At 46.6% G+C, this 21127-nt stretch overlaps 3 protein-coding genes across 3 annotated transcripts; 2 read left to right on the top strand and 1 right to left on the bottom strand.

The window, feature by feature from the left end:
• The first annotated feature begins 286 nt into the window (after positions 1–286).
• LOC120705530 (GTPase Der-like) lies at positions 287–10707 on the top strand. The gene is made up of 9 exons (XM_039989919.1): positions 287–451; positions 526–757; positions 1456–1680; positions 1768–2024; positions 2124–2353; positions 2978–3103; positions 3498–3677; positions 9246–9383; positions 9839–10707. The coding sequence occupies exons 1-9, from the start codon at positions 340–342 to the stop codon at positions 10148–10150; spliced, it is 1812 nt and encodes a 603-aa protein (XP_039845853.1). The 5' UTR covers positions 287–339; the 3' UTR covers positions 10151–10707.
• A 163-nt stretch (positions 10708–10870) lies between these two features.
• Positions 10871–16625, top strand: LOC120705531. The gene is made up of 9 exons (XM_039989920.1): positions 10871–11387; positions 11772–11863; positions 12626–12705; positions 13619–13660; positions 13738–13865; positions 14198–14378; positions 14480–14658; positions 15305–15544; positions 15808–16625. Exons 1-9 carry the CDS (start codon positions 11002–11004, stop codon positions 16049–16051), a joined length of 1572 nt encoding a protein of 523 aa, XP_039845854.1. The 5' UTR covers positions 10871–11001; the 3' UTR covers positions 16052–16625.
• A 51-nt stretch (positions 16626–16676) lies between these two features.
• On the bottom strand, positions 16677–19136 carry LOC120705533 (3-methyl-2-oxobutanoate hydroxymethyltransferase 1, mitochondrial). The gene is made up of 5 exons (XM_039989921.1): positions 18639–19136; positions 17989–18195; positions 17738–17884; positions 17321–17374; positions 16677–17228 (listed from the first exon to the last, which is right to left on the bottom strand). Exons 1-5 carry the CDS (start codon positions 19026–19028, stop codon positions 16980–16982), a joined length of 1047 nt encoding a protein of 348 aa, XP_039845855.1. The 5' UTR covers positions 19029–19136; the 3' UTR covers positions 16677–16979.
• Between the last annotated feature and the right edge of the window lie 1991 nt (positions 19137–21127).

The following is a 21127-nucleotide window of genomic DNA, read 5'->3' as shown; positions in this document are numbered from 1 at the left end:
CTAATGTTCGGGCTGTATTCATGCAGAAGATCCACAAGATGGTTAAAAATGTCTTGCAGCCCGAACATCGAATTGTTTATTTTACCATTTCGCAGCTCGATGGAAGGAACTTCATTGAAATTAACTAAATTGGCATGAGCAGAGAATTTCTGCTGCTCCAAGAACCAGCATCGGATTCGCATTTGCACGTACTAGGGAAGTTTCCCGTTTCATTCCCTTCAAAAAAAAAAATTCCCGTTTCATTTAGCGAGCCCAAATTAAACGTGGACGCAGAAGGGCCTGCCTGTGGCCCATCTGCGCGCCTAGCTCTCCTCCATCCTCCACTTCTTTACCAAAAATATGGCGGCCGTTCTCCGCGCCGCCGTCCGCCGGTGCCGTCCGGCTGCTGCGGCCCTGCTGCATCACCCTCGTATCCCTTCCGCTCGGAGCCTCCCGTCGTCTCCGCCTCTCGGTAAGGCCCGCCTCATCTTCGGAGCCTAACCCCTAAACCCTCCTCGTCTGCTCATCGTCCGGCTCCCCACGCAGGTCGAGCGCTTCCTCCGCTCCCGCTGCTTCCGTTCTCCGCCGGACTCGGCTACTCCACTGCCTCCGAGGAGTTGGTGCCCCCCGTGACGCCCAAGGGTAAGGCCAAGGCCAAGGCCAGGAAGAACCCAATGAAGCAGTCGCACTTCGACTTCACCAAGGTGGACGCCGCGCTTCTGCCCACCGTCATCCTCGTCGGCCGCCCCAACGTTGGCAAGTCAGCCCTCTTCAACAGGTGTGAGACGCGCCTCGCCAAGGCATCCAGACGTTTGCTGTAGATTCCGTGCAGCTCCAAGGCCAAGCATTTCCACAAACACCTTGAGTCTCAGACCGCACCACTAGCACAAGCACAAGCACCCTTTCGTAAGAGCAACTCCAGTGGAGTGACTAAATTTGAGTAACTAAACTCATTTTAGTCACCCACTTTCCAAGTTTAGCCACTCAAAATGTAGTCTCTACTCCAGCAGCACCGACTAAATAGACAAAAAAATGGTGGGCCTTGCTTTTGGTAGCCTAGGTAGATGGTGACCAAATTGTGGGGGTGGGAGAGGAAATTTAGTCACCCACCCAAATAGAGGCCCCGCTGGAGATGGAAATTTGAGCAAAATGACTAAAATGTGGGTTTAGTCACCCAAATAGAGGTCCTGCTGGAGTTGCTCTAAGCAGCTCAGTTTAAACGTGTCTTTCTGTTCAGTTTGCACTAGTACAAACATATGTCTCGACTCTCCAGCACATATGCATAGATGCCTGCTTTAGCTGTTACCTCCTCCGTGTTTTACATAGACCTTGCAATCGATGTTAGTACTATGAAATATGACATGAGGTATCTTCTCTCCATTTTGTAATTGGGATTTCTATCTTATTATGTTATCTTCTAGCTCTGCTTGACTAAATTTAAATTTCTTATTTGAACTGTTTCATCGTTTGTGTTAGATTTATACGGAGGAGGGAGGCCTTGGTGTACAATACTCCTGGGGATCATGTCACTCGTGATATCCGTGAAGGAATTGCGAAGCTAGGAGATCTCCGTTTCCGCGTGCTTGACTCAGCTGGGCTCGAGACAGCAGCAACTTCTGGAAGCATTCTCGCTCGGACAGCGGACATGACAGGGAATGTGTTAGCTAGGTCCCAATTTGCCATTTTCTTGATTGATGTGAGGTGAGTTGAATATTTCTTGTTCTCATCATGGAGTCAGTGAAGTTGTTGTTACTTGTTGCCCAGTCAAAGGTGTAATTGCCTTTATAGGGATGGCCTACAGCCGCTGGATCTTGAGGTTGGGCAATGGCTGCGTAAGCATGCATCTGGGATACATACCCTTGTTGCAATGAACAAGTCCGAGTCACTTGATGAGCATGGAGTTCTGACTGCTGCTGCTGGAGAAGCACACAAGTTGGGGTTTGGAGATCCTGTTGCAATATCTGCAGAGACTGGGCTGGGGATGGCAGAACTTTATGAGGTACTCAGGCCATTGTTTGAGGAGTACATGTCTCAGCTTCCAAACAGTAAGTTTGCAGTGTTTTATGTAAATGTTTTTGTTATAGATGGGACCTATGCTTGCAACCTACGAACTTACTATTCATGGTTTACATTGGCATGTGAAGATGGACTCGACCCAGCTGATCCTACCACTGAGCTTGAAACTGAGGCCCATGAAGGCGATGAGAGCAAGTTGCCTTTGCAATTGGCAATTGTGGGACGTCCTAATGTTGGGAAATCTACTCTTTTGAATACCTTGCTGCAAGAACAAAGAGTTCTGGTTGGTCCAGAGGCAGGTTTAACAAGGGACTCTATTCGGGCTCAGTTTCAGTTTGATAACCGAACTGTGTATTTAGTAAGTTAACTAATTCTTTGTCAGTTTAATATTCCTTTCACACAACTTTATATTATATTGCTACACTTTTGTGTTTATGCTGTAAATATTAGTGATGATATGTGCTGTAGTGACACTTGCAACATGGAAATGTAACCTGTTTTTATTTTGCATGCATTAATAGTTCATAACATTTTTTTGCTAAAAGAATCTTACTACCAATAACTGTGACAATAAAGAAGTCTGAACTGTGCTTATTTTCTGTTGTCTGTAGTGTGGATTTCACCTCTTTTATTCATAGTCGAAGTTCAAGGTATCAGGATACTTGAATTTTATTTGGCTCATCCTCTGCCTATTGTTATGTGTATTTGTTTGAACTGCTGAGCAACAGAAAAATGACTAGGGGCTAGGACGATGGTTAAAGAGGCTTTACAAACTGATGATGCCACAAAATACAAGGATGGTCTTATGTCTATGCATAGCCAGACTGAATCATATCATTCAGCAATTTTTCATATAATTTATTGGTCAAGCAAGCTAAACTTATCAAAACTTTTGGTTCTTGGTGGCTTATGGCATAGTGTTCATGCAATGTCTCTCTCTGTGGATAGTAATCTAATAATTTTGTTCCTTTTCATGGTGCAGGTGGACACTGCAGGTTGGATGGAAAGATCAGGGAAGGAGAAAGGGCCAGCTTCTTTGAGTGTTGTGCAGTCAAGAAAAAACCTTATGAGAGCTCACATTGTTGCTCTTGTCCTGGATGCTGAAAAGGTACTTACTTTCATTTTGATTTGCAGAGACAATTACCTGTAAATTTCTGACTTTGCACACTTCGTCATATGTGGTTAAGCAGAAGTATTTCCACTGTCCACTTATCTAGTGCTAGCTGCATAACATCAATCACGTGGGCACAATAGTGAATCATTCCCTCAACATTTTTCAGTAATTACATGTTTACATGACACCAGACTTGATGGATATTGGTTTTAGATTTTGTTAACTTGATGTTCTGGTGTCCTTCGGTCCCATTTAAATCACAGGGGGTCAGTAGCAACCTCTTTGATGTCCTGATCTGATTTTACTGATGTCTTCAATTCTTCATCCATGTTAAATATTGTTGGAATTATAATTGCCAATCCCTTGATAAAGTTCTATGGATGTGTAGATTGCGAAGTCCAAAAATAGTATGAATCATCCAGAAGTTGTGATAGCACGACAGGCAATAGAAGAGGGCCGTGGACTTGTTGTGGTTGTCAATAAAATGGATCTCCTTAGAGATAACCAACGGCTATTTGAGAAGGTGATGGATGCTGTTCCTAGAGAAATTCAGACTGTCATTCCTCAGGTAATTTTTATTTTCTTAGTTCTTAATATGCTGGTTTTCATCCTTGAAGATATCTTATTATCTATCACAATGGGTTTAAATATTGTTACTCTATAACGGAATTGCTGAATCGTAACATGAATGTTCAGTTACTGGTGCTTGAATACCTGTAATTTCGAGAAAATTGCAATGTAAAACATTATAAAATATATTGGGACCCTATATTTGCATCTAACCTCTTTTCCCTTATTAAAGTTGATGAGGCACATTCATTGATGAATTTGATATTTTGTGGAAATGTTAAATTGTAATATGAAGGCAAACATATGTTGTTTTGGTGATCATCACAAATGGAAAGACTTCACTATGTTTACTGATTGAACAGTTGATTTGTCATGTTCCTCGTTTGACAAAGTCACTTGAGTTCTTTTGACTTAGCACTTGTTAATATCTGGAGATGCAGTTTAACTTTCTTGGGCATTAGCTATTTCTCTTTTATATTTCCAGATGTGTTGTGTGTATTGTTGTGGATGCTTTTACTGGCGTCCAGTACCAACGCAGGCGCAAGAAGCAGCAGGTGGTTGGATCAGGATTTAGTGGCTGAATAATAGGCTTTGTTAGTCAGTTTGTTAGTCAATTTGTTAGGCGCTGAGATCAGCGTTCCATTTTGTTAGGAGTCAGTTGTAAGTGCTCTGCTATATAAGCACCACAAAACAGTTTGTTAAGGTTAAGCAAAGAGATAATTCAGCCACATAATCGGGTTGCTCAGAGCCTCCGCAAGGAGGGCGAGTACACCTCCATCTACCTCTCTGCTATCCCAATCTACCACAACATCTTTGGTATCAGTGTCTTGCTGATCCTGAGATCGATCCCCTACCCACCATTCCCTTCCCTTTCACCATGAGCGACGACATCTCCGCGGCGGACATCAAGTCCGGCATGGACAAGCTCCTCGCGGAGCTGTCTTCCATCAGGGGCGACTTGTCCACGGTGAAGAACGACATGATCACCATCAAGGGCGACCAGAGCCGACTCTCGGTGGCGGTCAACCGGCTGCAGACCGACAAGTTCCCCTCATCCGGCTCCGGCAAAGGCCCGGTGGACGGCAAGGCACCAGCGTCGCCACCACCACTTCAGCTGTCGGCGCCGCCGACCCACAAGCTCCGCTTTCCCAAGTACGACGGCGTCGACGACCCCCTCGGCTGGTTGCACAAGTGTGAGCAGTTTTTCAGGAAACTGCGCACACCGGAGGATAAGAAGGTGCTGACGGCTTCCTTCTACATGGACGACGCGGCTGAGCAGTGGTACTACCGCCTTGAGCAGAACTGCGGCGTTCCGACGTGGCCACAATTTGTGGATCTCGTCAACAAACGCTTCAGGCCGCCGGTGCGCAGCAACCCGTTCGGCGAGATGACACACCTCCGTCGCACGGGCACCGTCCGTGAATACGAGGACCAGTTCCTGCAACTCTTGGCGTGGTGCGAGCACGTCACCGAGCGACAGCAGATCGTCTTCACCGCCGGCTTGCGCAACCCTCTGTGCATTGACGTCGAGCTGCAGCGTCCTGAATCCCTGGAGGACGCCATGGGCTTGGCCAGCGCGTTCGAGTGCCGGTTGGAGATCGAGGACGACTCCCCGCCGCCGGCGACACGTTCTTCCTCCTGCGCCGCACCGCCGCCCCGTGGGTCGCTCCCTCCTCCTTCGGCCACCATGCGGACGCCGCCTCCGGCTACGTCGACACTGCCGCCTCCGACTCCTCCAGCCCCCACCAAGGGCGCTCCGGCGCTAGGGACACGCTTCAAGCGCCTGTCCTTGGAGGAGATGGCGCGCCGCCGTGTCGAAGGGCTATGTTTCAACTGCCCAGAGAAGTTCACGCCCGGCCACCTCAAGCATTGCACCATGAAGGGCATCTACTTGATGGAGCTGGACGATGACCTCGTCTAGGTTGACGACGACGAGTCGGACGAGGAGCCCAAGATTTCCATGCATGCGCTCACCGGCATCCACACCGGCGACACCATGCACCTGGTGACCAAGATCGCCGACTGTTCCCTGCGCGCACTCGTGGATTCGGGATCGACACACTCCTTCATCGCCACGAGCGCGGCATCGCGGCTAGGCCTCGTCTACGAGCCACGCACGGGCTTATCGCTGGGCGTCGCGAACGGCGATCGCGTTCCTTGCGCTGGCGTCTGTCGCACACTACCCATCACCATCGGCCAAGAACGGTTCGATGTCGACCTCTACGTCCTCCCCCCTCGACGACTACGACGTCGTCCTCGGCTGCTCCTGGTTGAAGACGCTCTACCCCATCCTCTAGGACTTCGACCGCAAGTCGATGGCGTTCTGGCGCCATGGTCACCGTGTCCACTGGCGCGACGCGAGCGCGCCTGTTCCAGCACGGGTGCACACGGTGGGTCAGGCCGACCTGCTGGCTCTGCTTCTAGCTGAGTTCGCGGTTGTGTTCGACACCCCGAAGCACCTGCCGCCGTCCCGCCGTCTCGACCATCGGATCCATCTCCTACCGGCCACAGCGCCCATAGCGGTCCGTCCATATCGCTATCCACAGTTGTTGAAGGATGAAATCGAGCGCCAATGCGAGGAGATGCTACGCCTGGGCATCATCCGCCCCAGCACATCGACGTTCTCATCGCCGGTGCTCCTCATGCGCAAGAAGGACGGAACATGGCGCTTCTGCATTGACTTCCGCGCCCTCAACGCGAAGACCGTCCGCGACGTGTTCCCGATCCCCGTCGTCGATGAGTTGCTGGATGAACTCAAGGGGGCGTGTTTCTTCACCAAACTCGACCTCGCCAGCGGCTACCATCAAGTTCGGATGCACCCCGACGACATCCACAAGACGGCCTTCAGGACACACCACGGCCACTTTGAGTTCGTGGTCATGCCGTTCGGGTTGACGAACTCGCCGTCCACGTTTCAAGCCTTGATGAACGAGGTTTTGCGTCCCTTACGCAAATTTGTACTCGTTTTCTTTGACGATATTTTGATCTACAGCTCCTCCTACACCGAGCATCTTCACCATGTGCGTGCGGTGCTGTCGGTGCTACGCGACCACTCCTTGTTCTTGAAGCGCAACAAATGCTCCTTCGCCGAACGGAGCGTTGCGTACCTCGGCCACATCATCTCGGCCGACGGCGTCGCAATGGACCCGTCCAAGATCGAGGCGGTACAATCCTGGCCGCAACCGCGCTCCATCAAGGCGCTGCGCGGCTTCCTCGGGCTCACGGGTTATTACCGCCACTTCATCAACGGCTATGGCGCGATCGCGGCCCCACTGACGGCGCTCCTCAAGAAGGAGGCGTTCATCTGGTCGCCACTCGCCACGGAGGCCTTCGTCAAGCTCAAGAACGCCCTCACGTCCGGCCCCGCCCTCCAGTTGCCGGATTTCACCACGGGCTTCATTGTCGACTGCGACGCCTCCGGCTCCGGGTTTGGCGCGGTCCTGCACCAAGATGGCGGCCCCATCGCTTTCTTCAGTCGCGCGGTGGCTCCTCACCACGGCAAGCTCGCGGCATATGAGCGTGAGCTCATCGGGCTGGTCAAGGCGGTGCGCCACTGGCGTCCCTATCTCTGGGCGCGCTCCTTCACCGTCCGAACAGATCACTTCGCCTTGAAGTATCTCTTGGACCAGCGCTTGTCGACGATTCCGCAGCACACATGGGTGAGCAAGCTGTTCGGCTACGACTTTACGGTGGAGTTCAAGCCAGGCAAGCAGAACGCGGCGGCCGACGCCTTGTCGCGTCGTGACGAGGACAAGGAAGACATCGCAGTACGCGCTCTCTCCATGCCGGAGCTGGAGCTCTTTGCGGATCTTCGTCGCGAGCTGTCGATCGTCCAGGACGCCGTAGCCAAGCGCCAGGAGATCGAGCGTGGAGAGGTTGGCGCGGCCTGGTCGCTGGTGGATGGCTTCATCATCCACAGCGGCCGCATCTTCGTTCCAGAGTCTTCATCACTCTGGCCGCAGATCTTGGCGACGGCCCATAGTGCTGGCCATGAGGGCGTTCAGAAGACGCTCCACCGTCTTCGTGCCTCGTTCTACAACCCGCACATCAACAAGCTGGTGCGCGACTTCGTCCTCAGCTGCTCGACGTGTCAACATAACAAGTCGGAACATCTCCATCCGGCGGGTCTTCTTCAACCCCTACCGATTCCATCGGCGATCTGGCAAGACATCGCGATGGACTTCGTTGAGGGGTTCCCTAAGGTGGGCGGCAAATCTGTTGTGCTGACGGTGGTGGATCGGCTCTCCAAGTACGCACATTTCATTGCACTTGGCCATCCCTACTCGGCTACATCAGTGGCGCGGGCGTTCTTTGATCAAGTCGTACGTCTGCACGGCATCCCCTACTCCATCGTCAGCGACCGCGACCCCGTCTTCACCAGCGCGTTCTGGACTGAGCTGTTCCAGCTCGCCAGCGTCAAGCTGCACCTCAGCTCGGCATTTCACCCACAGACGGACGGCCAATCCGAGGTAACTAACCGGATTTTGGGTGTCTACTTGCGTTGCCTGGCTAGTGATCGCCCTAGGAGCTGGCTACGATGGCTGCCATGGACGGAGTTCTGCTACAACTCGTCCTACCAGACGGCGTTGCGGGCCACGCCGTTTGAAGTCGTCTACGGTCGGCCACCGCCTACGATGGCGTCGTACCAGGCGGGCGTCGCGCGGGTGACGGCGCTCGACAAGCAGCTTGTGGAACGCGACACGTTCCTGGCGCAGATTCGGGAGTGACTCCTACACGCCCAAGATTACATGAAACAGCACTACGACACGGCGCACCGCGACGTCGTCTTCGCGCCGGGTGACTGGGCTTGGCTGCGCCTTCATCACCGCACGGCAGCTGGCATCACCGACACCTCTGCGGCCAAGCTACGCCCTCGCTTCTATGGACCATATCTCGTCCTAGAACGCGTCGGACCTGTGGCTTACCGTCTGCAGCTGCCGCCCCGGGCCAAGATTCATAATGTTTTTCACGTGGTCTTCCTCAAGAAGTACACTGGCGATCCACCAGCAAGCATGGTTCCTCTTCCACCTATTGTACATGGCAGAGTGGTGCCTACACCAGCAGAAGTCAAGATGGCCCGTGTGGTTCGCGGGCATTGGGAGATTTGTGTCAGTTGGGTTGGTCGTGCACCTGCTGATACTACTTGGGAACATCTGGAGGACTTCAGAGCTACGTACCCTGATTTTCAGCTTGAGGACAAGCTGTTTTCAAAGGAGGGTGGAAATGTTGTGGACGCTTTTACTGGCGTCCAGTACCAACGCAGGCGCAAGAAGCAGCAGGTGGTTGGATCAGGATTTAGTGGCTGAATAATAGGCTTTGTTAGTCAATTTGTTAGGCGCTGAGATCAGCGATCCATTTTGTTAGGAGTCAGTTGTAAGTGCTCTGCTATATAAGCACCACAAAACAGTTTGTTAAGGTTAAGCAAAGAGATAATTCAGCCACATAATCGGGTTGCTCAGAGCCTCCGCAAGGAGGGCGAGTACGCCTCCATCTACCTCTCTGCTATCCCAATCTACCACAACAATATGCTCCCTCCTAACCAGATTGATTTTTCCCCATTTCGCAGGTTACAGGAATACCAGTTGTTTTTGTGTCAGCATTGGAGGGGAGAGGGCGGATTGCTGTCATGCGCCAGGTTATAGATACTTATGAAAACTGGTGTTTAAGATTGTCAACCTCTCGACTCAACCGTTGGTTGCGTAAGGTAAACATCCTATCCACGGTTAGTTTATTTAGTTGTTTGTCTGAGTGTGCCCAGTAGGAACAATCACTTAAGCAGGAGAATAGGAACTTAAATCTCGTCTCTTAGATTCAATTTAGATTGTTGAAGGAACTTAAATCTCGTCCCTTAGATTCAATTTAGATTGTGTAAGATAAGTTGCCTATGTCTCTAGAAAGTGGAACTGTATGAGTGAAAAGTGGGATAGTTTTGGAGGTCTTTAGAAAATACAGTTCCTTCTAGTGGTTGATATAAGCAAGTATGGATTCAGTCCAACATCTATGCTTGCTAAGATTACTTTGTATTTTGTTGTACACTCTCATGTCTACCTCTCGGTCTAATTTGATTGCATCATGGTTAAGTTATTGGCTACTTTGGTCATTCATGCCATGCAGGCATTTATATCGATCGTTGCCTCAAATACCTTGTATTATGTATAGGTTATGAGCCGACACTCGTGGAAAGATTCAGCCGCACAGCCAAAAGTCAAGTACTTCACTCAAGTGAAAGCGCGGCCACCAACATTTGTTGCCTTTGTGAGTGGGAAGACTCAGCTATCCGATACAGATATCAGGTTCTTGACAAAGTCTCTCAAGGAAGATTTCAACATTGGCGGAATACCAATCCGGATTGTGCAACGCTCTATTCCAAGAAAAGCGTCTGCAAAGAGCAATACCAGGAATGTCGGGCCTAGGGTTGCCAGGATGAGAACAGACAAGAGAATAACGGTATCTGATCCGTCTCTGTCGTAGAGTGGGTATCACACCAGTATCAGCCTCACCTGCAGAAGGGGTGTTTTTCTTTCGTGTTTGAACTGTATGCTTCTGGGGAGTTAACGTTGCTGAGGAAACAGAAACGGCCAGCCGAACTTCAATTCTGAGTTCGGAGAGAGGAAAGAAGTATGTCGGTGGTCCAGGAAGTGATGGAAACACGTTGACTGCAAGCTTGAAAGAAACAATTACTGCAATAAACAAGGCCAGCAATCTGATCGAGGAGGAAAAACCTACCTTCTGACTTTTTTCTGAGCGAAGGGGTAAAGCCTCAGATGAAGTGTTTCCAAGGAAGGCAGCACTATTCAATACTCGGTGCAAGGCAGTACTGTTGGGCAAGTTCCTCCGGACCTGACAAAATGACGTTTTTTTTTGTATGTCGTGCACCCTCCTCTTTTGTACAGAAAAATAGTTGAGAATGATTTCAGATGATAACTCCTCTAATTTTCCGTTTTCAGGGGATTGCTGTAATTCTGCTTGGTCCCAATTCGTCTATCCCTTTTTCTTTTTAAATAAATTTCCTTTTTCTTTTGATAACAGTCTTTTTCCCCCCGAGGATTACAGTCATTTGGTATGCTAAAAGTTTTGTATTTCCTAAATTAAGCTGAACCGCTGCTTATCCTGTCCGTTCTCTTGATGTCGAGCAGACCGCAGACGGTTTGAGCGACACAAGATCAGCGAATGGAATCGGATCCCCAGATTCCAAGCCCAAATCCAAGGGAACGGTCGCGGCCGCGGCCGCGGCCCACACCCACACCCACACCACTTCTTCACCCCCACCGGCCGCGGCCGGACACCACCAGGCCTGCCTCCCCGGTCGGTCCACCTCCACCATGCCGCGCTCCTCCTGCTCTTCCTCGTCCAACCCCTTCCACTCCCTCGCCTCCTCCACCTTCCCCTTCCTCTCCTCCTCATCCTCAGCCGCCACCTCATCGACGACCTCGCCCGCGCCCCACCTCGCCTTCCCGCTCCTCCTCCCCGTCTCCTCCGCGTCGTCCTCCGCTGAATCCCGCCGCGGCCCGGAGCCGCTGCCGAGCGCGCGGATGGCAGGCGCCGGCGCGGCCGCGGGCGGCAAGCCAGGAGGTAGGATTAAGGGCGGCAGCGGCAGCGGTGGGGGACCTGCGTTCGTGGGCCAGGTGTTCACCATGCTCGACCCCTCTGGGAACGGGCTCATGGCCGTCACCACCCGCTTCGAGCTCCCGCGCTTCCTCACAAACAGGTACCCTGCACTCCCCAGCTGTTGATTCCCGTTGTCTGATCGGGCATATCCCCACCTAGTCCTCTTCTGAGGTTGTTACCGGTGAGACCAGATATTATTATGCTTTTGACGATGGCCTGTAGCTCTGTATTGCGTGTACGCTAGCACCGGCAGAATTTTGAATCCAATTCGACTCTGTCGTGTGTGATGTAAATATGTGTCACGAGAAGTTTGTGGTTCGGATGTAATCACGAGTCCACCAGGCAATAGGGGAAACTGGGAATGTGACAATTCTATTCCTCCACATCATTTTTCAGCATGCTGGTCAATGAGGATTTAGTGCTGTATAACACTAGTTGTTTTCTGTTTCCCATTTTTTGAATATTTAATCTTATTCTGTTTCAGGACTCCTGCATGGTTCAAAAAGATCTTATCGCCGTTGAAGAAGAGTGAAAGTGGCCCAGTATTTAGGTTTTTCATGGATTTGAATGATGCAGGTACGTGCTGTATTGATGTTACTAAACATTTCTTATGCTTCTCTGCTCTGCTTGATGCATTATGATCCGGATAGTTATTTAATGTTTGTTCAGAGCATATAAACGGTACACCCAGCTTATAATATTTCGTTTATCTTATTTTTCTCTATACAACTGAACCCTGTTAGCTAGTAAGTTTCAATGGATTAAGATTTGCATCAGGATTCAGGGCTACCTTGTTTTTGGGGTTGGTGCTGGGGAGGATATTCCAGCTTTTACATGGGAGTGACCATTAATTCACTCCTCCTTCAAGTCCAACCTCAGTAGCTACTTTTTGTCAGGGCCTAGAAAAGTTCCCTGAAGCCAATTCTTAGCTCTAGATTTCTTAGGTAAATAGGCTTCCTGAACTCCAAACCTTAGTGTAAAGCCCCCCACTAATCATCAAACATGTATGATGAGTGCTGAAATGGGCTGCAACCAGCTTTGGCAACAGAAGAAATCACCATGGTTGCCTACTTGGCAGGTCAAAAAACACTTTCACTTCAGTGTTGTTATTTTTGTGGATGTAATTTACAGGCTTATTTTTAGTAGTAGTGTCAGGTTGGCATATCTTATAGCAAGAAATAGTGCTTTGTTGCTAAGTATCATTTACTGCATTTACTAATACTCATAAGTTCTGACTATATGCCTTTCCAATAAAAAAAAGTTCTACAGATCTATCTACAACTTATTTAGTGATAATTTGGAAAGGATTCTTAGCTAACTTGATCTAATCATCTCCAGTATCCTATGTTAAGCGGCTAAATGTGCCAAGTGGCATGGTGGGGGCTTGTCGCCTTGATGTAGCATATGAACATTTCAAGGTTGGTTATGGTCATTTTCTTAAAAACAATGTTTTCTTGTCATTTTTCATGATAAGGCTGCTCTTACTAAGTTTTTTAATTACCTTTGGCTTGTGTCATGTCAGTGGTAAGCTTTTGTGTCTGTTACTTTTTTTTTTTTTGAGATTGTGTCTGTTATTTCTAGTAAGTTGGTAATGTACAATTCTAGGTGCTACTATATGTGATCAAGTAACCATCACGACCAGAGTTTTGTTTGCCTCATGATAAGTTGTGTTTGATCCCAGTAAAAACAAAGCCTTTTAATCCTAAGCAATAATGGGTAGGCTAGAGATGAAACCCAATTGGACTCACAAATATGGAGCTCATGCAGTTTATTCTTAGTCATTTGTGTATTAGGCTCTTTTGACCCCACAATAATAGGGGGAACATTCTTAAAAGTGCATCCATGGTTACTGTTGATGATATTGTATGTGGAGTTGCCTCTTAATGACTCTGGAGTCTATATCTGGATTTGCTTTGGCATCCAATGTATGACAGTGATAGGGTGATAGCCATCCCAGATACCAAATTGCCACATGAATAAGTACCTTTTTTTTGTTAGATGGTTAATTTTTTGGTGAAGCTAAACTACTTTTTTTTATATACTGCTCACGGATTCAGATTGTCATGTATTGACGCCTAAGTTCATGGTTTGATTTAATTAGATTGACACTGTATTATTATCGTATCTTTTCTCTCTCTCTCTCTCTTTATTATTATCATATCTTTTCTCTCTCTTTTTTCTTCCTTTTTTAAATAAAACCACCAGCTACATACTCTCTGGGTCAGATTGTTTTATTAAGTTTGTCATATTCGTCTATGTATTATTTACACTCAGCATGTTCTGTAAACCTGTTGGCTGTTGGTAACATCAAAGATAATTGTTGTTGTGCAGGAAAAACCTCACATGTTTCAGTTTGTTCCAAATGAAAAGCAGGTCCGTCCCCAAATTCTTATGTCTTCCTCAAACTTAAGCAATGTCATTGAAATGAAATTGTAGTGTTTCACTTTTAGGTCAAGGCTGCCAATAAACTAGTGAAATCATTTCCCCAAAGGGGCAGAAAGAAAAGACTTCGTGGTGTCCCTGTTTTTAGTGCTCAAAACTTAAATATTGCAGTGGCAACAAATGATGGGATTAGATGGTATGGACCTTCCTGATGCTTCCTTGATTATTCTTTAAATAATTATATATTATCTATACTTCTGGCCTATCTGTTTTATGTTTTCATTTCTTCTCTGTTTTTATTATTTTGTTACTGAATTTCCTTTTCGTATGATGTCTTGGTCTCTGTCAAATGTGAAGAAGATGAATCTGAAATGTTCCCATATAGCCCACTGATATCCAGAGTTTTTATTGTACTATGTTATGGTTTGTATGGTAGACTGTTCTAAGAAAAAAAAACAAATGAGTATTTTTTATGCCTTAAATATATCAACACAAACCTGATATGAATTTTTATGCTCATGATGTCAGGTACACACCATACTTTTTTGATAAAAACTTGTTGGACAATATTCTTGAAGCGTCAATGGATCAACATTTCCATTCAATAATGCAAAATCGCCATATGCAACGTAGAAGGGATATCGTTGATGATAGTTTAACATCAGAAATAATTGAAGAAAGTGCTGATAGCTTGCTTGAACCCCCAGAGGTATTATAATCATTTATGAACATAAACTGTCCTTTTGTTTTATTGGGAAGATGTCTTGAATCTAGTTTATGGGCTCATATTATGAGATGCTTTTGATTTAGGTTCAAGAATTGATGAATGAGATTGGTCCAGCTGGAATACCATTAAATGTTGTAACTAAAGCTGCAGAAATTCAGCTTCTTGATGTTGTTGATAAAGTTCTTCTAGGAAATAAATGGTTGAGAAAGGCTGCTGGCATACAACCCCAATTCCCTTATGTTGTTGATTCATTTGAAGAAAGGTGTGCAGATGCAATGCCAATATGCCATGCTGTATTCCTTTCTCTTTCTCAAATTTTATAGAACTGCTTCTTCAGTTTTGTAGAAGAATAACTTATTGAGCTAAGTCTGAGTGAAATGGTTTATGAAATACTGTATTGTCTCAATTTCTTCACCCTGAATTGTGCGTACCCAGCGACCCCTAAAATTATCTTGCATATGGGAAACAATTTTCATGTCATAGGGAAAACATTCTCCTGTCAATAATGTTTATTGCTTGTTTTCTTTACCATTGTAGTCTGCAATTGATTTATCATGGGTGAGTGGGTGATCGACATAGCTACTGAGCATTGGAATTACTATATATAGCACAACAGATAAATTGTCAGAAATATGTAGCCTCGTATTCATGGCCTGTAAAGTATATATGTCGATAGCCCAGTTATTGATTTAGCTTTGATAGGTGCGAAAATGGTAATCTTCACCTTGGAGAGGTCACATGCTGGGGCTTGTGAAATTCTGAAACAAGCAGTTCAACCATTATCATTTTTGTATCAATAATAGTACACAGTACACGCTAAGATGGCTGTTTGATTGGTATCTATTTATTTACCTTTTGCTCTCCATTCTTAAACATCTGCATTTGAAGATTATGCTCACCTTTTTCAGGACTGCTGTTTCGATTGCCAACATAGCTACTACCAGCAGCTTTACTGCTTCAAAGGATGATAGCTCCTGCCAAAATGATCAGCAATGTCAATCTTCAGAGCCAAGTATTGACAACAACTACAGAAGTCACAATAACCAAGTTCATAATCAATTTCACTTTCCATTTAGCAATCTGCTTCCAAATATATGGCCAGGGCATGACAGAAATTTTAAAGAACAAGGAAGCGGCAAATTTAGCAGGTTTGTTTAATTGATGCTTCTTGCTGCTTCTCCATTCTCTGTTTTTGTCATACACAAATGCATGTGCTATGTAGCCTATGCGTCTAGTTGAATATTTCATGATCTTTCAAGAGTTTCCTATGAAATTACACTTTGTAATGGGCCAGATATGACTTCAACAATTTTCAGCGAAAATAATATTTAACATCATAATCCATCAGCTGCTTCTATCTACAAGGGTTGCTTATCAGCATATTGAAATAATCTTTTTTTTTGCTGGCCAGATATGATGCTGACATGAATACTAATATACAAGTAAACCCTCTTCTCCCAAAAATCACCATGGTTGGCATCTCAATGGGTGAAGGTGGACAGATGAGCAAGGCCAACTTAAAGAAGACAATGGAAGACTTGACAAGAGAATTGGAGCAAACAAGTGAAAAAAATACCTTTGGCGATGAGAAAGACCCGCTTTTTGTTGCCAACGTTGGTGACTACTCAAGGATAACAAAGATTAGCTCTACATGAGGCTCATTGACGAACAGGAGGAGTATTCTGTACATACGGAAGCTCTAACCAAGTTTACTGAGTTTTTGTTGATACTGATTTCAGTGGGCCCAACTGATATAATGATGTTGTGAGGCGGCCATATGATCATGCTCAGAGTCTACATAGTTCATGTTTGATACTGATCTCGGAGGCCAGCAGATCATGCGCTCATCCCATTGCCACAGGAGGCAATCCAATGTCAGTATGCACATTGCATAGTTGACAGTTCTGACTTCAGGAGGCAATCCAATATCAGTATGGACACTACTGTTTAGTAAGCCAAAATTGCCAGGGAATAGCGTGGATATTACTATGCTATATAGAATCTTGGAGATGTTAGTGTGGAATATTACATATTCTCATGTATGTGGTTTGTACAAATATGTGACAAGGCGTTCAAGTAGCATGTGTAAGGATGTATTCCATTGCGGATAGCTAGTTTGATTTTCTCATGCGCATACTTTTTTTTTTTACTTAAAAATTCTCTATATCAACTACGCAGCTTGTTAAGGATAAGCTTACTGTTGTAAAATGTAAAGAAAGCTCCACTTCACTATTTTGTTCGTTGCCAGCAAATTAACATACGGGAGAAAACACTCAGCTAGTGCTTGAACCGCAAGGTTATAATCCCAGTATCCAGTGTTAATTTACGGGACTGCTCCATAGATTTCATCTACAATACTAACACGAAAACATTCAGGTCCGTCCAGATGCGCTCATCCTTATTCAATATCAGGATCCCCATTGTCCTCCTACGACACTGAAAGGGTTCCCAGCTTCAGTTTACGCCTATGGCAAGATTGCACTACTGCTGGAAACCATTATGCTAGGCAGGCAGCAGGCTACCAGACTGCCCTTACATTCTCTAGTCTAGATCTTGTGTTCTTGCTGAAAACAACTGACAAAATCAACTATTTTCTTTTGGCCCTCCATCACCACTGTTTTCAGCAGCCGCCGCTGCAGCATCTGCAGCATCACCCAAACCCATCTTCTGTAGCGCATTTGCAAAGCCATCAACATCCGTGGGAGTTATTTTATATGGTGTGTGGCTTGGTCCGGGGAATGTACGAGTTTCCACTTCTTTCTTATACTCTGATAATGCCCTGTTGATGACATTGCCCACATTACCAAATTGTTTGCAGAATTTTGGTGTGACCTGAGGTGGAGCAGAAGTACACACTGAGCTTAATAAAATTGTACTGAGTAATAGAGAAATGTTGCTTAGGAACAAGTAAAAATAGCACTTGCCTTGGCATGATGTGGGTGCTGCATCATCCCCAACAAGTCATGGTAGACCAACACCTACACCAAAAATCTGTGGATATCAGGGCTTCAGGAACAAAACCGCTATGCATCTACGGATATACGGCTGAGTTGGTAAATGATAAACAAAGGTGTTTGGTACATGTCGTACACAAGATATATCAGAACAATAGGGATTAAAGTGATCAAGTGACTATACCTGGTTAGTTCAATTATAGCATAATACATTCAGATCAAGGATACTGGAGCTATTTCAAAAGGACAGGTGTGCCATGTGTGCACTTATTGAGGGAATTCATGTATGCACTTATAAAAATTATCAAATAACTAACTCATAGCAAATACATCCTTGAATATAAACAGAATCAATATATGTCATTACAGCAAAAAGAACAGACGAACCTGTCCACTGCAGAATGGCCCAGCCCCTATGCCAATTGTTGGGATTTGCAATGCTGATGTTGCAGCGGCTGCCACTGGAGCAGGCACACACTCCAACACAACTGAGAAGCAACCAGCCTCCTGCAAAGCTAGCGCTGTCTCCACAACCTACAAAAGCAGAACAACATGGTTTGAAGCCTACAAATCATGAAATCAGTCAACACACCAAGACATGTAGTAACCTTCTAGCGAAACAATGAGAGGTGGCACACCTTTACAGCACTATCAACTGTCTTCCCTTGAGGCCTAAATCCACCGAGCACACTAATAGCTTGCGGTGTGAGGCCAACATGCCCCATGACAGCAATCCCAGCCTCCACAATAGCTTTAGCTGCGGTGATCCTCGACGGCGCACCCCCTTCTAGCTTGATTGCATCCATTCCACCTTCTTTTAGCACCCTTACAGCTGAATCAACAGCCTAAAGAAAATGAAAATACTATCAATACTCTTCATGCATGTGCATTTGTGCATGCATGTCAGTAGCATTTTACATTCAAAATCAAACTCTGGTTATTTAAAGAATTTTGACTGACATTGCAGCATTCTATGGTTATGCCATACGTGTGTTGCTGCTGAACTTGTAATGTTTGATGCATAATGGAACTGAAAGTAAAGTTAGTGACGGCAGTAGCAAAGATGATATTTTTTTTAGCACGCTAAAAGATGTTATCCTACTAGAAAGCCCTCAGCCTCTGAGATAAAGATATTTTTTTTGAGCATTGAGATAGAGATACTAAGGACCAGTCAAATAGACAGTAGCACACAGCTGCAATTGTACTGCAAATCAAAATTGGAGACACAGTATATCCCCTTGCGGATCGAAATATCTGGTCCAACTTGGAGAATGAAGGAGACGCGTACCTGCGCGGCCGAAGACTCGTAGCACCCAAAGGAGAGGTCCCCGACGAGCAGCGGGCGTGTCGCGCCTCGGGCGACGGCGCGGCAGTGCTCGAGCATGAGATCGAGCGAGATGGGGAGCGTGGTGTCGTGGCCGTGCACGACCATGGCGGCGGAGTCCCCCACGAGGCAGACGTCGATGCCCGCGGAGTCGACGTGGACCGCCGAGGGGTAGTCGTAGGCGGTGACGACGGTGATGGGCTCCCCGCGGCGGTGCTTCCCGCGGAGGGTGGTCACCGTCACGCGCCGCGCCGCCGAGGCCTCCTGCGGGCGCGGCCCCCCGTAGACGGTCGATTCCGGCAAGTTGCTCAGCAGCCGCCGCGCCAGCTGCCGGACGAGGAGGGACCGCCGCATGGTGTCTCGGTGGTGCGAAGCGGTGGCGCGCGCGAGCGCGGGAGAGAGATGGTAGGTGGGGTGGGGAGAGCGATGGGGACGGGAGTTCGGGACACGGGAGAGGAGGATTGGATTTTTGTAGAGTTTTGCGCGTCGGGACTTGGGAGACGGAAAAAGGCTCGAGTTTGATCTTGAATTTTGGATTATAATATTGAGGAACGCCACCATGTAAATCCAAGCAAAGTTTTCAAATCGAACTTTTCGTAAGTCCTCAAATAGTCCTAGAATCAAATTGATCACAGAGGCATGAGTTTAGTTTTTTTTTTTTTTTGCAAACGAGGCATGAGTTTAGTTAATCAATTTATTAATGAATAGGGGAAAATATTATCTAGATAAATAAATAGATGAATCTTGAAACCACAACCATGAATTACTAGTGCTATAACTATTATGTTATGATCCAAATTCATTGTATAAGAAAAAATCCGACTTCCGACAGAGCGAAGTGGAGGCCCATCGCCGGGAGGTTTGGGCCGGATTATATAGCCTTTAAGGTTTGCTCCTCAATAATTAATCCTTTTGTAAGTTGTCGATAGGCGTTGTAAATTATACACCTGATATAGTGAAGATTTGATGGCTGACGCCCGTGGGTTTTTTTTCCTTCCACATTGGAGGGGTTTTTCATGTTAAATCCTTGTGTCTTTTGTGGTTGATCTTGTTTTGTTCTTCATCGATTATTCGCCTTCGCTTATAACAATAACAAGGGTTAGATTTTTTTTTTCTTACCATTCCGTGACTATAAGCACGAGAACGAAAAGTAATTTCAAGCTTGTTTTATGAATCTTAGACACGTATTGATCATAGTCTCTAGAGTTACTTTAGATTCTGCTTGACCATAGACTAGTGCAAAGCCATATTATTACGCAGTATACTTTGTTGGTAAAAACAACAACAGCTTTGCTTGATTCATAAGTATAGCTTCAGACAAATATGCCCCACAAATCATAGCATTACGCTCATCAAGGTATTTATTAAACTGCTGCTCATGCAGTCAAGACGCCGTCGCCGTCGATGTTCATCTCCTGCTGCTTTCTGTCCACTGATTTCTCTGCATTGTCGGCGGCCACCGCCGCGGCAGCCGCAGCCCCATGGAAGCCCATCTTGTGCAGCACATTCGCGAAGTCATCAGCGTCCTTGCAGGACATCTTGTACGGCGTGTAGATTGTAAAATATGGTGAACGCCTTTACCCATCGGCGACAGCAACTAGTGCGAGGAGGAAGCAGCGGCGTCCTCGACTGTAAGTTTCTCATCCACGAGCGTGCCCTCTGCGATTTTGTTAGGGTTTCCACCTACATCCCCCATGATTTGTGCGTGTGTTTGATTTATACTCCATTTCATGGATGGAGGAGGAGGGATTTGGAGGGGCACAAGGAATGCAGTGTGCGTGAGAGGGCTGGGGTGAGGGGATCAGCACATGCTTGTCTAGATTTCTTCACACGACCACCTCTTTGAGATGGATTTTCATGTTTTTGTTTCGGGATTGGGGGAAGGGATTGTGGCTGCACACACTGAGGGCAAGCGCCGACCCGGAGCCTGGTGTGTCGGGCGGTGAGAGCTCAGGCGAGCATGCTGCCGTGGGTCCCCCGCGGATGGGGGTGTCTGGAGCTAGCGTTAGCCAGGCAAGATGCAGGAACTGTTAGCCACGGATTGAGACACCAGCATGCTTGGTAGGGGATGTTGTTTTGTGAACGTGTGTAAGGGAGGGGGTTGGGATTGTTTACTTTTTGGTGGTGAGACCAGGTGTGGTCGATCCCTTTGTTTTGGCACACAATTACAGTTTTTAAGTTGGCTGTTGTGTGCGGATCTACTATATAGGTGTTAGGGTTTTTGGTTCATTTTTGCTTGATCCATTTTTTGCAGAAGTCAGATACATTTCTAGCACCGAAAAACTACCTTTTCCCATCTTTTGGTTGTTCGTATGGAATACAGGCTACAGATCATGAACTCAGAGTATTTGAAGTCATAGATAAATGGTAATCTAGGTGCTTATAGGTACTAAAAGAATAAAATATTATGGCTCATTTTATTGTTGATGTCAGGTTCTATCTGTGTTGGCTCA

The sequence above is a fragment of the Panicum virgatum genome, chromosome 5K, assembly GCF_016808335.1.
Source record: "Panicum virgatum strain AP13 chromosome 5K, P.virgatum_v5, whole genome shotgun sequence".
Lineage (NCBI taxonomy): Eukaryota > Viridiplantae > Streptophyta > Magnoliopsida > Poales > Poaceae > Panicum > Panicum virgatum.
This window is presented reverse-complemented; position numbering and strand designations above follow the sequence as displayed.